General features: G+C 39.6%; 2 protein-coding genes across 4 annotated transcripts; one reads left to right on the forward strand and one right to left on the reverse strand.

The window, feature by feature from the left end:
• The first annotated feature begins 2,375 nt into the window (after positions 1–2,375).
• On the forward strand, positions 2,376–11,092 carry rsrc2 (arginine/serine-rich coiled-coil 2). 3 transcript variants are annotated; one of them, XM_088336485.1, is made up of 10 exons: positions 2,376–2,494; positions 3,015–3,156; positions 3,912–3,952; positions 5,033–5,181; positions 5,537–5,659; positions 5,727–5,843; positions 6,757–6,827; positions 8,023–8,291; positions 8,373–8,462; positions 9,809–11,092. In XM_088336485.1, the coding sequence occupies exons 1-10, from the start codon at positions 2,489–2,491 to the stop codon at positions 9,992–9,994; spliced, it is 1,194 nt and encodes a 397-aa protein (XP_088192611.1). In that variant the 5' UTR covers positions 2,376–2,488; the 3' UTR covers positions 9,995–11,092. The 3 variants fall into 3 exon arrangements, with proteins under 3 accessions (XP_088192611.1, XP_088192613.1, XP_088192612.1); XM_088336487.1 differs by lacking the exon at positions 2,376–2,494 and adding an exon at positions 4,638–4,711 and having other exon boundaries at positions 3,068–3,156; positions 5,010–5,181; XM_088336486.1 differs by lacking the exons at positions 2,376–2,494; positions 3,015–3,156; positions 3,912–3,952 and adding an exon at positions 3,966–4,711 and having other exon boundaries at positions 5,010–5,181.
• A 679-nt stretch (positions 11,093–11,771) lies between these two features.
• On the reverse strand, positions 11,772–16,391 carry LOC148366081 (uncharacterized). Its single transcript, XM_088336500.1, has 4 exons — positions 16,131–16,391; positions 14,916–15,042; positions 14,710–14,843; positions 11,772–12,774 (listed from the first exon to the last, which is right to left on the reverse strand). Exons 1-4 carry the CDS (start codon positions 16,242–16,244, stop codon positions 12,133–12,135), a joined length of 1,017 nt encoding a protein of 338 aa, XP_088192626.1. The 5' UTR covers positions 16,245–16,391; the 3' UTR covers positions 11,772–12,132.
• Positions 16,392–16,459: the final 68 nt, after the last annotated feature.

Raw genomic sequence — 16,459 nt, forward strand, 5'->3', positions numbered from 1 at the left:
AGTTTTAATATCATGGTATTATGTATTGGTATTTTTTTGTATTTCTGTAAAAGTATGATTTCCAAAGCAGTATTTTAGTAGTATTTTTGTAGAAATTTTGTTGTATTTCCATACTAGTATTTTGTCATATTTCTTTCGTAGTTTTGTAACATTACTGTAGTTGCCTTTTTGTAGTATTTTGGAGTAAATCATTCTGTAGTAGTATTTTGGAAAAAAGTATTACTGTAGTAGTATTTTTGTATTAATTCTACACTATTTTTTATTTTCAGAATGAAAGCAAAATAATATATAAGGTCCCTGTTTTTAAGCACTATTTTTTGATATTGCGTTTTGTAATTATGTTGTAATATTTTTGTTGTATTTCTGTAGAGTTGTTTTGAGTGGACAAACAAAATAACAATGGGGACAATGTTGGCCCCCAAAAAGTTAATGACTCTTGGGGGACCCCTAGTGGTTGCAGCCGCTTAGCTTACTTATACTAATGCCAGGCCACCCTCATCTATTTCTTTGACGATGTGGCTTATTTTTTTTATGCAATGCGGTAAAATTCTCTAAATAAAGTTAAAGTGGGGCAGCACGGCCGCGCAGTGGTTAGCGCGTGTGTGGCACAGTTCTAAGGTCTTCGGAACCTCCATTGTGGGTTCAAATCCAGCTACCGTACTTCCTGTAGGGAGTTTGTATGTTCTCCCCGTGCTTGCGTGGGTTTCCTCCGGGCACTCTGGTTTCCTCCCACATTCCAAAGACATGCATTTCAGGTGGATTGGCCGGTCCAAATTGTCCCTAGGTGTGAATGAGCGAGCGAGTTGTCTGTCCCTGTGTGCCCTGCGATTGGCTGGCTACAGTTCAGGGTGTCCCCTGCCCACTGCCTGAAGATAGCTGAGATGGGCTCCAGCACCCCCGCGACCCTACTGAGGATAAGCGGTGCAGCTAATGAGATGAGATAAGATGAGAAGTTAAAGTGCAGGTTGATAGATTTGATTACATTGCTTAGGAGAATGCTGGTTAGATACATCTAGATAAACTCTACATTTTAGACAAATAGATTCATTCAATAATAGTTGTGTCCAGTTGAAGCCATAAATTAAGTTGAGATTTACATTGTTTTATTTTATTTTTCCAAATTCAGATATTGATTTTGTTTGGTATTTTTGGTTAGATAGTCTCTCAGATAGTTTATGGTAATTATTATAGGTATGGGGCAGCACACATGTGCGGCACAGATCTGAGGTCATGGGATCAAACCGTCCTGAGTGGAGTTTGCATATTCTCCCCGTTCTTGCGTGGGTTTCCTACTGGCACTCCGGTTTCTTTCCACATTTCAAAAACATGCATGTCAGGTTTATTGGACGGTCCAAATTGTCCCTACGTGTGATCGAGAGTGAGTTGTCTGTCTCTGTGTGCCTAGCAACTGGCTGGCAACCAGTTCAGGGTGTCCCCTGCCCACTGCTTGAAGATACTTGGGATTGGCTCCAGCATCCCCGCGACCCTACTGTGGATAAGCGGTGCAGATAATGGATGGATGGATTATAGGTATGTAATCAATGTCATTACATGTATTTGCCCAATTCTGTTTCGGCAATTCAATATAGCATTTTGACTGAAGTCGTCGAAAATGTTTAAAATAATGAACATGTAAATACAACAGAATGAGTGAGAAAGTTGACATAAAAATATATGAATTTGCAGTAAAACGATCGGGCTTTGTATTTGTTAGAAAAATAATATATGGACTCAAAAAGTAAAGGATGGCAACCTGACCCTTGTGAATGAATTGATAAAAACGTAGTAAGAGTTATTTAAAACGAGATTAGCCGTGGTGCTTTCTGTTAAACATGCAATGAACGACTTAAAAGGGAAAAATAAGATGAAAAATGATACAAAGATAAATTGGTAATTGATTTTATAATTCAAGGCATTTAACGCACCCAGACACAAAAAACAACAAGATTAATGTTAGGATGAATAGGTGAATATTTACAAGGTAGTGTTTTGTAGACTTAAAGAAGCAACATATTTCCAAAATAAGAGTACATGATTATTAACATGTATACATTTTACAAACATGCAAGATAATAGTTTTTACAGTTAAAAGTACAATTAATTAAAAGTAATCAGATGGTCTTTTCGTACATTTTTAACAATTGAATTCACGACGCATGCGCATTAGTGCCACAAAGAGTTTGAAAAAGGTTGCCACGTCGGTTTTGTTTCTGTATTTCTTTCCCCGATTATTTTTCAAGCAGATAAAGAAAAAAAACACCATTTGTTTCCTTTAACTTTATTTTATGAAACTTATTAGTGTAAAAGGTAATTGCTAAGAATATTTCATTCGCTGGGTTCAGAGCAATCATTGATTTTTGGGGGAAAAAAAGATAATGATTTTCCAAAGAACCTGGCAACCCTGCTAGCTAAACCACTGTAGCATCTAAATGAAATTCTGTCGTCGACGAAGAGCCGAGTAAAGTATCTTCAAATAACTTGCAATTAAATGTCTGTAAGTAATATTACACTCTAAAGGCACACTCTAATAATTAATGGTCGTGTTTACGATAATATTTATATGACGCAGTTTTAAAAATACTAAATAATAAATCTATCTTTGCTCGTTGAGGCCTAGTAAGTACGTAAATAGCAAAGCGGTACTAATGGTTAACAACCCATGGGGTTATCCTTTACTAGGTTCGATTACATCCATTTGGAGAGGGCACTAATAGTTTATATCATATTTAGTAACTGAGAAATAAGTAAATTAGAAATGAGCGATTTGGTCGAACAATGCGCCGCGATAACTTGACCTACGAGTTAAGGGTTGGTTGTTATTTTGCCACAATAGGCAAAACGCTGGAACAATATATTTTTGTACTGGTTTGAATTTACACATTCTGTAATTCGTGCATAATGCATAAATGAGACCTCACTTCGAAACATTGTTTGCACCTTTGTTAGTGTAAATATCAGCATAATGTTCCGTCGATTCATTAGTAACATCATGTTTATTTTTTTTTCTCTTCCAGGCAAACGGCGATTCTGTAGACAATACCAGAGCTCACTCGCCAGTTCATCCCAGCAAAAGGCACAGCATGGACTCCTCCAGATCTCCCAGAGGCTCCAAACACCATCGTTCGCGCTCAAGGTCTCGCTCCAGGGACAGAAAACGTAAGTAATAGGTTTGTACAGTTGATAAGTCGAGGACACTTATGGTTAATCAACAAAGATTTAGAAAATCAAGCATTTTGTAACTGAGACAACACTGATTTTCCATATAATTTCTCAAACGTTGGCCTTGCACTTGTCAGTGAGACTCCATATTAGTCAAGTCATGTGTATTTGTGACGCCCTTAATCACAAGGAGTCTCAAAGGGCTGCGCAGACCACAGATGATTGTAAACCACAGACTAATACGACACCATCCCCTGATCTAAAACCTACATTAGGGCAAATAATACACAGATATTGTCAACATAAAATATAGGTTGTTCATATACTATAGAATAGAAGTGTGTTTTAAGCTTAGCTTTAAACAGTTCCACTGAGGTTGCAGATCGAATCTAAGATGGAAGAGCATTCCACAGCAATGGGGCCCGAATGGAGAAGGCTCTCGAGCCTGCGGATCTCTTCTTGGCTCTTGGTATCACTAGCAGACCAGCATTTTCAGAGCGAAGGCCCCGGACCGGAACATAGGGGGGATTATATCTGAAAGAAATTGAGGGAGCAAGTCCATGCATGATTTTGTATACTACCAACAGTACCTTCAAATTACATCTTAAGCTAACACGGAGCCAATGTAGGTTATTAGCTGATCATATTTTGCCTACTAATAAACACAGCATGGGCTGAAAGGGTAAAACAAAATATTGTTAACCTTATCACCATCCCCTTCTTAATTGTTCTGTTTATTTTTATTTTTACAGGGAACAAGAAGCACAGACGAAGTCGGAGCAGGAGCAAAGAGGTAAATAATCAACTGCTTCCTTTATTTGAATTAAAAACATATTTTCATGTGCATATTTTATGTATTGGGTTTTTGAAGCAATCTTTAGTATTCGGTATTTAGGCACCTATGGTGAGTATTTGATCAATGGTCCCCAATCTTGGATGATGAATTTATTGTTGAACAAACTGGTGCATTGGAAATGGTGTCACATCAATGGATTCAGAATGCATTTGTAGCATTATGTATACACATTTTGTCAAGGCTTTATTATTGCTCAAACCGCTTAACTTATTTGTCATTTAAATAAGGCAGTGAACACTTGTTTTCACCATTTCTTAGATTTCTATTGTAGATGGTAAATGTGGACAATTTCTATTTTCCTTCTGTCTATTGACAGCGTTTTTGTGTAAAATAAACAAATGAATAACTAATAAACCTTTTGGGAAAAAATAACTTTTTATTGCTTTCTGGATACTGTATAAGTAGGATGGGTATAATACATATTTCCAAATTAAAGGTTGGGGACCCCTTAGTGAGACAGACCAAATATAATGTTAGAAATTGATGAGCTTGGGTTTGACATGTCATCCATGGATGTATGTGTTTTGCAACAATATTCTGTGGGTATTAGCTACATATTTTACTTTTGTAAAATTGTGTGCATAGACCACATGATAACATTTCTACAATAAATCACACTCAGCGTGCTAATGCACGAAGAGACTGAACTGAGGAGCCTGCTGACATAGCAAAATAATATGTCTACTACGGGGACAGGTAACTATTTGCTATTCAAACACATTCATATCCATCAGATATTTTATGTATTTGAAATTATAGTTGATATTTGAAAAGTTTGTATACAAAGTGCTGTCTTTTATCAATTCAAATGGACACTGAAGTCACACTGCAATAGTCCATGATTGTGAAGATGAAATGCTGACTGAAGGTTTCGAATACTTTTAAGAGTGTACAGCACTTCCATTAATGTTTTAGCATGTATTCTGAATGTAGAAGAAATGAATGTCCGTACAAGACATGGTACTAACTCTCTGTTGCGCTATTTTCCTGAAAGAGACCCGCTTATTCTTGAAACAGGCACGAAAGAGGGAGTCGGAGAAGCCATCCAAAACACACAAGCAAGCGGACGAGAGGCTCTCAGGCGAGGTTGCTGACGAACGATCGCGGCGCAAAGAAAGAAGGTCCCCCAGAGGTCGCAGCTCTTCACGTTCAAATTCACGAGAGAGGTAAGCCTGGTTTTGGAATATGGCACACCCCTGGGATATGACAATCTGTTCTGAGGTTGGATTTGGAGGGGAGGGCAGGTTTCCGAGGGTTGGGGAGATGTTGCACGGTCTCTTTCATGTCCTAATGTGAGACCAGATGGGCGTTTTCGATGTAACTCATATGTACAAACAGTGCCAACTTTGAAATCTATCCGGTTTTAGCCACATTAAATAATTTGTTATTGATGTTGTAAAATAGGGAAAATGTAGGTAAGAGGGGGCGAAATGTTGTCAGATGGGGTCGCCGTATCCTTGTGATTTTTGCCTTTTTCGCTGGCTAGAGCTTTAACTTCAAACCTGATGTTATTCCCATCAGGCGGCATCGAAGCAAGAGCCGCGACAGGCGACGCTCATCCCGATCACACAGCCGTGATCGAAAGAGGAGACCTCGCTCTCGGTCACGGTCGAGGTCCAAACATCGGTGTCGCAGCAGAAGCAGGTGTGCCCCACCATACCAATTTGATCACATTTATTTCAAGACTCAAGGATTACTCTGGTCACAACAGGGAGCGGAAAAAAAGGAGTGAAAAGCCGCCCAAGAGGAGTCGAAGCGGGTCCCCTAATCCGCCCGTTTTCCGTGGACGGAACACAGCCATGGACGCACAAGAAGCTCTCGCTAGAAGGTAAGCTCCAAACAGGACAATTTAACTTTTTGTTTCCTATTTTTCATTTCACGCTGCGTAAAGTTTAATTGCAGAGAAAAACACTTTAGCGTTAGTATGAAAATTTAAACTATTTTATAGTGAAGTCTTTGCTCGCCATCGTTTTCAGAAGACTCACTTTTTACTTATTTTGTCTTGTCTGTTGTATGCTCCATCTGTTAAGTGAAGCTAATAACTCTTAAGCCTTCTCAGACTGCTCAGTTTCTGTAATGGAACACCCTCCTAAAACAGGCATTTCTGTAAAGTAATAGATGGAATCATTTATATTATAAAATAAAAACGTAAGTGTCTGATGGTGCTTCTGACATTTTTGTCAAAGCTAACTATCCGCCACTTCCTCCTTCCGCTTCTACATCGGTTACGTCACACTCATTGTCACCTTCTCGCTAACTCCAAACTTTCTTTTTGCAGCTTGATTACTGTTTTGGCCGCATATTTCATTATTTACAGTTTGCCATCTGAATAATGATTTTTTTATTCCGTTGCCATTTTGTTCAGCTCTTCGGCAAGGTTGAAATTATCCACACAGGCCTACAGCACACTTTTGCGGTTTGGTGTGAAAATAATATGTGACACGATATCCAGGCACTAAAAATGTAAAACTCAATGAAATGATGATGTTTTAAGTCTCACCTCCGGACAAACTGAAAAATACCTGCGACTTGTCGTCCGGAATAAAGAACATGCAGTGCTAGTATGAAAATGGCAGATTCCCTCTTTAAGCAATGAGCTACCTTTCCTGAAGTAACTCACCTGCACCTTTTATCAGTCATCAATTTTAGGACATGCACTGCAGACAATGTCTGACTGTTAGGTCTTGCTCTAAAATTGTATATGGACTGATTTACCTGATTGGTTTGCTTGCGTTTTGCAGGTTAGAGCGTGCCAAGAAACTCCAGGAGCAGAAGGAATTGACAGAAAAACGTCAGAAAGACGTTGTTGGAGGTGAGGCTACATCGTTGAATTTTTTCTAAAGCTTGAGATGTTGTGTCACATTAAGTTTAACGGGGCAACTCAATTGATTCTTCTTGGGCAGTGGTCGCCTACATTTTTGAAGCTTACATATATAGCTGTGTGTTTATGAACTATTTTAAAAAGAATTAGGGAAGAATGGCAATGATCATGTTATAATTTTCATGCCAGCTAAAATAACATTTTCAAGAAATTCTTAATGGCCCATATCTGGTGTGCTATTTTGGGACCGATCCGCAGGCTACTCAGGTGTTCATAGGGGGCTATTTGGTGTCCGCAGGCACCACATTGGTGACCCTTGCCTTAAAGGGTCTTCATTAACACTAACCAAATTATAGCATTATCAATTTGCCGGTTTTCACAAACACAGAACAGTTGGGGTTGATATTTGGTTTTGTTCCGCTGAGAACTTGCAAAAAATGAGTTTGGGAACTGAGTCATGGAATGAATGATTACCCGCACTATAAAGTGCACCGGATTACAAGACACACACCTCAAAAATAGCAGTATATTTTATACATATGGCGCCTGAAAGTGCAAGGGGTGCGCATAAAATAAAAAAGTGATGTATTTTATCATTGATTGATCAGTAGGCTTATATCATTGATCACAATTACAAAACATTGGATGCAAAGGCAATCTAATCCGGATTGTAGCGTGGAGTGTGCAAAATCATATCTACTAGGATACAGGAGACACATGAAAAGGCATTAGGTCTTTTCTCATCATCACATTATTTTTAGTCATAGTACAAAAGTGTTGACGTTATCATTGGTCGGCGCCGTGAGAATATTGTCAGGCATTCACCGGATAACACAAGATACTTAACTGAATGACGAGAAAGGCATTGTGGGAAGTGTATTGGTTATTCTGAACTGGATGAAGAGAACAGCATTCTGGGAATTAATCCGGTCGTACTGAATGATATAAATAAACGCATGGCTGCACATATTCAAATCATTTGTCACAATGCTTAGTTTGAGCTGAGAAAAAATGAAAAAACATGGTCTGATAATGACCTAATGCTTTTCTGTGTGTTGTCTGTATCCCTGTTGGATTAGTCATTCTAGTGCAGGGGTCTTGATATGGGGTAGTCCGGAAAATATGGTTCACCTGTTAAAAAGGCTACTATCGCATTTTCTGTGCTGAGTTCTTTTTTGTTTTCTAGCGAAATCACCGGTGGCCTCCCCAACTGCCGTACCGGCCGTGGCCGCCTCATCTAACCACACCCTCAACGTCGCGGCTCTCCTTGCGTCCGGCACGCAGGTGACGCCCCAGATCGCCATGGCGGCGCAGATGGCAGCGCTGCAGGCAAGGACACTGGCCGAGACGGGCGTGGCCGTGCCCAGCTTTTACAACCCGTCTGCGGTTAATCCCTCCAAGTTTGCAGAGCAGGAAAAGAAGCGGAAGAAGTTGTGGCAGGGCAAGAAAGAAGGGGTAAGCCTGGCTTTGGATGAAGCAGCATATGCTAAACTGCACATAAAATACGAATGAAAATGATTGTTTTACATTTTCCAGGACAAATCCCAGACGGCTGAGTTGTGGGAGAGTCTCAACTTTGGTAACAAGGACCAAAATGTCAAATTTCGCAAATTAATGGGGATTAAGGTAAATATTCTTCCCTGTACTAGTGATACCTCGGTACTCCACCATAATCCGTCTAGGGTCTGCGTTCTGACACCGAATTGTTCGAGTATGTAAGCATGTTTCCCCCATATGGAGTAAAGGTATTTATTTCATACATTTCAAAGTACCGAAAAAAAAGTTAACCTAAACAACCATAAATACTGAATTAGAGCTTTATCTCCTGCGTGCTTTAATCAACATCCAGATTGCGAGACTAGTGAAAAAGCGCTGGAGCGTCGCATTTCCTTTTAGTTTTTTTATTGCAATAAAACATAAAAACAGAAAATATTCTGTTCTTGTACATACAGACAAAGCTGTGTGTTTTTTTTACAAAAACTTTGGCAAAATGCAATCCTTTTTATGTAGGGAATGGATGTGGTTTGTAACTCACAAAGTCTTTCTGTGACTTTTCTGGAATTTCCAGGTGGTCTGGCAAAATTCTGAACTTCCCCCTCATCAAAACATACCACCTGGAACAACGCTAATTATTCAAACTTATCGATACTAAATATTAAACACTTTTAAGATAAAATATATAAAACAATCTTACTTCAAGATGACGTGCTTACCAACTGAAAGTATACGACTATAACAAAATAACGATAGAGAAATCTACAAATGAGAGACCAAACACAGATTTGTAGTCGAATGGATTTTATTGTCATTAAACAAAAGTACATTGCGGGGATTTTCCTTTCGGTGCAAGAAAGCAAGATTTAAAGACAGCTGGCTAGCTGAACGCTAGCATTCAGTATCCTTGATTTTAGACTGTTCCCCCCAATGATTGAAATACAACCGTCCAGAATGTAGTGGTTTCCCACGAGTTGCAGCTCCAGATGATCCGTTTCGTGGGTAAATTGCCTTCTCCCCCGATGCCGCCTTAGTCCCTTCCCAGACTCGATAATAATCCACTGAGCACTTGCTGGTGATCACTATTTCTTCTCACTTTCCTCATAGTCTGATTCAATTGATGAATTTCTTCTCTGGTGGCCACATTAACTTGTGCCCCTACCCTGCTGTTTGACTGTTGGCATACATAAGCCTACCTGTTAAACACACAGTCACGTCAATTTAACTCAATTACAACTTGCCCTCATGATAGCATTTGCTGTGTGCTGTCTGCTGCAGAACACAATGCATAATCGTTGATAGCAATAACAATAGAGGCTATTAAATTCAAAATCTGCAAAGTAATGAAATCACAATCACCGAAACGCGTAGTAGTGAGGGATTACTGTAGTCTGTATTAGAGTCGTGCCAGTACCGAGGTATCACTGCACTTTTTCTTAGTGTTGACTTGTCCTGAGTCCCGCCATCGATCCCACCAGGCTGAAGACGAGGCGGAGACGTCCCAACCTCTAAATGACGAAAGTATGAAGACCCTCCAGAAACAGGAGGAGATGTTCCGCAACTTAGACGTTCAGTACGAGATGGCCCGATCGCAGACGCACACGCAGCGGGGAATGGGCTTCGGCTTCTCCTCTGCGTTCTCTCGCGGAATGGATCCCATGTAGGTCTGCGTGGGACTCTGTTGTAATTTATTCCTAGAGGATGTGACAAGTTGTCCCACCAAATGCCTACATTGAATCACACGGACATTGCTGCTTCATTTATTTTTTTTGCAATTAAACTGGTAGTTTTTTTTATTTTTCGGTCCACCCAAAAACTTTAAATACTGGGCCTTTGGGTTTTCCTAAAATGCCCTATAACCTTTACAAGAGGAGTATTATTTCATCACTATGTTTAGGTGAAAGCTGTATTCATCTCCAGTGCTTGCTTATGAGCAGGGAAAAAAAACACCCATATGGGTGGGGGGCATACTAACTACAAACGTTGGTAGCCAGGACTGACTTTCAGACTTTAAACGGAAGATCTCTACCATATGGTTTCAGTTTCGAAAACAAATTAAAAGGATAGAAACATGTAAAAGTAATGAAATGTACATATGGTTTATGCGCAAGTGAACGTGTCAAAACTAAAGGGACATTGTGTAATATTTAGCACTTACCAAGTGATAAATAAATTTCAATCATTGTTAAAAAACAAGAAAAAGATACAATAATTACCTTTTAAACCAGCAATACTGATAGCAAGGAATTTATTTTACATACCATGACGCTCGCCTAGAAGGAACTTACATGATTGTCTGCAATCTTCTTGCTATGGTTACCCCGAAAAGCAAATACCTTGTTCGGTTTGGTCACTTGTATTTGTATTCCTGTGTTTTGTAGCACTCGTTTCCGGTTGCAAGACACAATAAAGCAACATATACTGGTCAGATATTACACAGTGTCCCTTTTTGTTCGGAAAGGTTATAGTGCAAGTTTTATCATTTTGAATGCACAATATCGGCTAACTTTTGTGAGTAGTGTATTCTGCCTGGAAACTGAAGTTATGTGAAAACTGTTTTTAGTCTCAGCTGAAAAAAGGCCCTGTAAAACCTTAGTATAGCATTGTTTTTTGTTGTGTGTGTTTTGTCGTTTTTTAGTTTGACATCCAGTTGAGAAAAAGTATTTGGCTAATCCTGCTTTTGGGGCTGCCACAAATGAAACGAAGCATGGCAGATGAACCTGAGTTTTCAACATACCTCAAATAAAATACTTTCTGACAAATTCTTAGCGTTTCATTTGGCATAATAAACAGTTGGTATCGCAAGCTCTTCCAGTTAGAAACATTGTGTGGGTTGTTTGCCGTGTGGCATGGCGGCTGGGTGGTTTGTGCACAGCCCCACGGTAAAGAAGTGAAGAGTTCAAGTCCAGCTACCGCAACCTCCCGTGTGGAGTTTGCATGTTTTGTTCTACGTCCCAAAAACATCCAAGTCAGGTTAATTGGCCGGCTCAAATTGTCCCTAGGTGTGAATGAGTGAGTTGTCCGTCTCTGTACCCTGTGACTGGCTGGCAAGCAGTTCAGGGTGTCCCCTGCCCACTGCCCGAAGATACCTGGGATGGGCTCTAGCACCCCCGCAGCCCTACTGAGGATAAGCGGTCCAGATAATGGATGGATGGGTTATTTGCCTTTAGTGTTGGAAACCGATGAGGTGGCTTTGACATTTTATGGATGCTTTCTGAACGCATATAGACTGTTTCCAAATTCGAATACTGTCTAAATTCCATAAGGAATTACAACACAATTCATAATGACACAGAAAATGTTCATTTATTGAGCGGCTCGGTGGATACAGGTAAGCACGTCTGCCTCAGATTGAAAGGTCTTCAGTTTGCTTCCAGCAACCAGCCTCTCTGTGCAGTTTGAATGTTCTTTGCATACTTGGGGAACTCCAGTTTCCTATATGTGTGCCGTGGTTGCCAAACCCCAAAAGTTGAGTTATATTGGCCTGAAAAAAAGCAGGTTTTGAACCACAAAAAAATCAAACGATTTTTATAAGCCCTATAACGAAGGCAACACATACTGTTTGTATTTATACTTATTGGGAACCATGTCATTTTCCATTATCAAACATTTTTGAAAAAGCGCCAGGAATCCACTAGGGACTGCCAAAGAGCCACATGTGGCTCCAAAGACACTTGTTGTTGACCTCTGGTCTAGAGTGTCCTATGTCAGCTTTGATGGACTCCTGCCCCTATTCGACCCTAGTGAAGATAAGCGGTTTTGGAGAATGAATGAATCCATGATCTTTCAATCCCTTATCAAGCTACTTGCAGATGAGAGTGGAATAGAGTACATGTGCTACACCAGTAATGAGATTGTGATTAGCAAACTCCAGGATGAGGAGCAGAATGGGGTACTCGCTTCGCCTTCTGGCGCTGTCCTCATCCCGGCTTAGCCCCATCCAGTTTAGCAGCAACGTCCTCATGGCGTCCGGGAACAACTGTGCGGAAAGCTCCTCGGCTGGTGGTAGTTCCTCGATCTTCTGGATATGACGCTCTTTGAAGGCCTCCACCTGACGGCTGATATCGGCATGTGCCTCAGCGAACCTGCAACCCAGCCAGCCCGCGAGTTCCGTCTCTATTTCCGCCCCGTTTTCCGTCTCCTCCAGGCAGCGCTCGGCTTGCTCGACCAGGAGCAGCGCCAAGTCCAGGTGGTTCTCCGTAAAGTTTTTGCCAGTCAGCTTGGAGCTTAAGCTCTGGAGCTTTTTCTCAAGTTCAGAAAAACGTCGACAGCTCTGCTGTGTGGAATAAGAGTGATCCGATGACAATTGTCCACTTTTTTTCTCTTGCTGCTCTTGTGATTGGTCGTTGAGTGGCTCGCTCCCGGTCTGTGATTGGTCGAGCTGTGCACGCAGCCTGTAACTGGTCTTCAGTGGGATGTCGGTCATCTGAGATTTCCACAAATCCTGCAACAGAGTGCACCTAGATTTGTCATCTTGTGGAAAATATTCTCACGTTTATTTCTCACACACACTATTGAGGTATGACTGTCAATGCGGTTTCCATTTCATATTCATATTTTATTTCCTTATTTTATTTTGGTGTTACTCTTAAGTCTTTCACTACCAATGTCGATTAAGAACGTCAAAAACCTGTTCTGAATTTGGCGCAATTGACGGTTTCAGTCACTCCTCCTTTTTCCATTTTAGTAAGTTGAATAAAGGCTTTAGTGGTAAAATTAAATGTGTTCATTGGCTCAATTTATGACATTTATTTCCTCATTGGCTTATTTGCGACCAATGACAACTAAAGACGTTGAATACAGTTCTGAATTTAATGCCATTGACTGCTATAGATTTTACCTCTCTTTTTAAATTTTAGTAAGTTGAATAAAAGCTTTAGTGGTTAAATCCAAAATGTTTATTATTTCAGTTTATCACATTTGTCTCCTCATTAACTCATTCACAGCTAATAACGACTAAAGACGTCAAAGATCGATTCTGAATTTAGTACCATTGACGGATTACACACCAATCCTCCACTCAAGTAGGCTGGCTATGAACTGAGCTGAAAGTCAATTTTAAGCGAGGTTTAGTTTTGTGTAAGACTCCATCCATCCATTATCTGCACCGCTTATCCTCAGTAGGGTGGTGGGGGTACTGGAGCCCATCCCAGCTATCTGCCGGCAGTGGGCAGGGGACACCCTCAACTGGTGACCATCATCCATTGCTTTGTCAATAACTACTAATGGCCATTAAAAACTTCAAAAATGCATTCTAAATTTTGGTGCTATTGACATTTTTTGACGTCAACCCTATTTTTGCCTTTAAGTAGGCTTGTTATACAGTCAATGAACTAAGCTGGAAGTCAATTAATTGTGGTGTAGTTGTGTTGACAATGCATCAAATGTTTTTGTCATTTACTCTTTCTCTACCGATGACGAATAAAACGTCAAAAATCTGTTTGGAATTTAGTACCATTGATGGTTTTAGCCATCAATCCTCCATTTTTTTCCATTTTGGAAGGCTGGCAATGAATTAACTAAGCTGGAAGTCAAATTAGTTAATTAACTATTTTTATAATGCGCTTCCAGTCTACAAGCAATACTCCGTAAAAGTATGCGTTTACATTATTTCTCTACTCTTATTTTGGAAATGCATTACTTCTAATATCCTTTGCACTGCTTTTCATTTATATTATAATTTCTTGCCTAGTATTCAAATTATTTTTTTTGTACTGAATGAAAGTATTTGTACTACTAGGAGGCCCTTAATATTTCAAACTGTCCCCTTAGGGGTTAAATCAGAAATGTTCATTATTTCAGTTTATCACATTTTGCTCCTCATTAACTCATTACTGAATGAAAGTATTTGTACCACTAGGAGGCACTAAATATTACGACACTGCACCGTTTTTCTTAACATTCAAATCTTATGAAGGCGGCAGGTAAATAACAACATAAATAATGTATGATGTCATGCCGCTGGTTTTAGCTGGGTTCAGAAATGAGCAATCACAAACAGACATTGGTTAAGGCTAGTCAGCGAAGATCTGTAACAAGTTTATGTGCCATGGAATATCCAGATATTGAGTTTTGCTCAACTTTTCTGTTAAATGGTGTCAAGCTGTTTGGATTTATTTTCGTTTTGTTTCTGTTGTGCTAAAATGCGAATTCCCCTAAAAGAAATTAAAGAGATCAGAGCCAGCAGAGAAGCTAATGTTGTGACTCGTTTCATCTGCAGGTAAATTGTATCCGATTTTATACTTATTATTGTTCTTATTTCTATTTTCTCATATACAGGTATATAAAAAGGATGATGAATACACGTGGTTCTCCCAATAGATATTCTCCCAATAGAGAAGAATCCTAGTTAGAGATATTTCCAGACATGCATTCCTACCTGGAAGTTGTCCATAACCGCCAGCTGCTCCCGCTTGGTGTACATCTCAAAGGCTACACGGAAAAGTCCATGAATGGTGTAGAACCACAGGCCGTTGGTGGACGCCGCCACCCTCAACCCGGAGAACCTGAATTCTGACAAGATCAAAAACATAGAATGACCCAAAATACCCAACTTGTTATTCGTTTTGCTTTTGTGAATTCCACCTGAAGGGAAATAGATTTTAGTGGCCAGGCCTTTCCTTGCAAACTTGGCATGAAGCCTGGGATGGTTTTCGCCTCGGACATCCGTATTGGCCAAGACGTCGGCACCAAGGAAAAGAGGGACCGACTTCTGAAACATACACACAAAAAAAGTTGCAGTACTTTAAAAGACAAAATTGGTTTGTTTTTATTCTTGAGTAGTGTAGTAAGAGTAAGAGTAAGAGTAAGAGTAAAGTAGAGTAGAGTAGAGTAGAGTAGAGTAGAGTAGAGTAGAGTAGAGTAGAGTAGAGTAGAGTAGAGTAGAGTAGAGTAGAGTAGAGTCGGTGTAGAATAGAGTAGTAGTAGAATAGAGTCGGAGTAGAATAGAGTAGTAGTAGAATAAAGTCAGAGTAGAATAGAGTAGGAGTAGAAGTAGGAGTAGAATAGGGTAGGAGTAGGAGTAAGAGTAGAATAGTAGGAGTAGAATAGTAGGAGTAGAATAGAAGAAGTAGGAGTAGAATAGTAAGAGTAGAGTAGAGTAGAGTAGAGCAAGTAGAGTAGGAGTAGAATAGTGGGAGTAGGAGTAGGAGTAGAATAGTAGGAGTAGAATAGTAGGAGTAGGAGTAGAAGAGTAGGAGTAGAAGAGTAGGAGAAGGAGGAGTAAGAGTAGAGTAGAATAGTAGAAGTAGGAGTAGAGGAGACGGAGTAGGATAGAGGAGTTGAGTAGAGTAGAGTAGGAGTAGAATAGTAGAAGTAGAGGAGTAGATGAAGGAGTAGAGGAGTATGCAACCTAACTATCTATTGTTGAGGAATATTTTTTCCTCCTCCATGTGTTCGTTTTTATAACTGGGGTAGGAAGGAGTCAGTCAAAATTAAAGCTGGATAAGAAGTTGTGATGAGCTACAGGAAAATGGCTGCGGAAATTCACTTGTGCGAAGACCGAGGTGGTTTACCACCCTTCTTATAAAAAAGACAAGTAAATAAACTAATTGTAAATATATAACAAAGTTGAATATTAAAGGGACAGTGCGTATTATTTAGTGCCTCATAGTGGTACCAAAAAAAAAACTAGATTCAGGAAAAAAAAGAAAACATTGATTTAAATACTAGGGGAAAATATCTGAACTATCATACCAAAGTCCTTTTTTTTATTAAAAAATGTATGTAGATTAAAACATTTTGTATTTCTTTTACATAGATAGATGGATAGATGGATAGATAGATGTCATGTTCACGTACCTTTTGGTTATCATCAGTGAGTGTGAAAGACGTCTCGTTTAACAAGTATATGCAACGGATTTTCCTCGAATCAATGACCGAATTCGGTAATGACAAATAACTCAGGTTTGACATAACGACAGGACAATTACGGATCTGTTAAACATATAAAAAAGTTACAGTGATCAGTTTGAGGCTAGCGAGACAATAAAAACACACATTATAGCTACGTCAGAAAAGTATAGTGGCCGACACGCTCAAATGGGTTACTACGCGTCTCCTTTTTGCATTATTTTTACGTATGCATACAAATTTGCAACCTTTTAACTTTTTAACAATACAACAAATAC

This window comes from Urocampus carinirostris, chromosome 5 (assembly GCF_059441175.1).
Source record: "Urocampus carinirostris isolate Australia breed hairy pipefish chromosome 5, RoL_Ucar_1.0, whole genome shotgun sequence".
Classification (NCBI taxonomy): Eukaryota; Metazoa; Chordata; class Actinopteri; order Syngnathiformes; family Syngnathidae; genus Urocampus; species Urocampus carinirostris.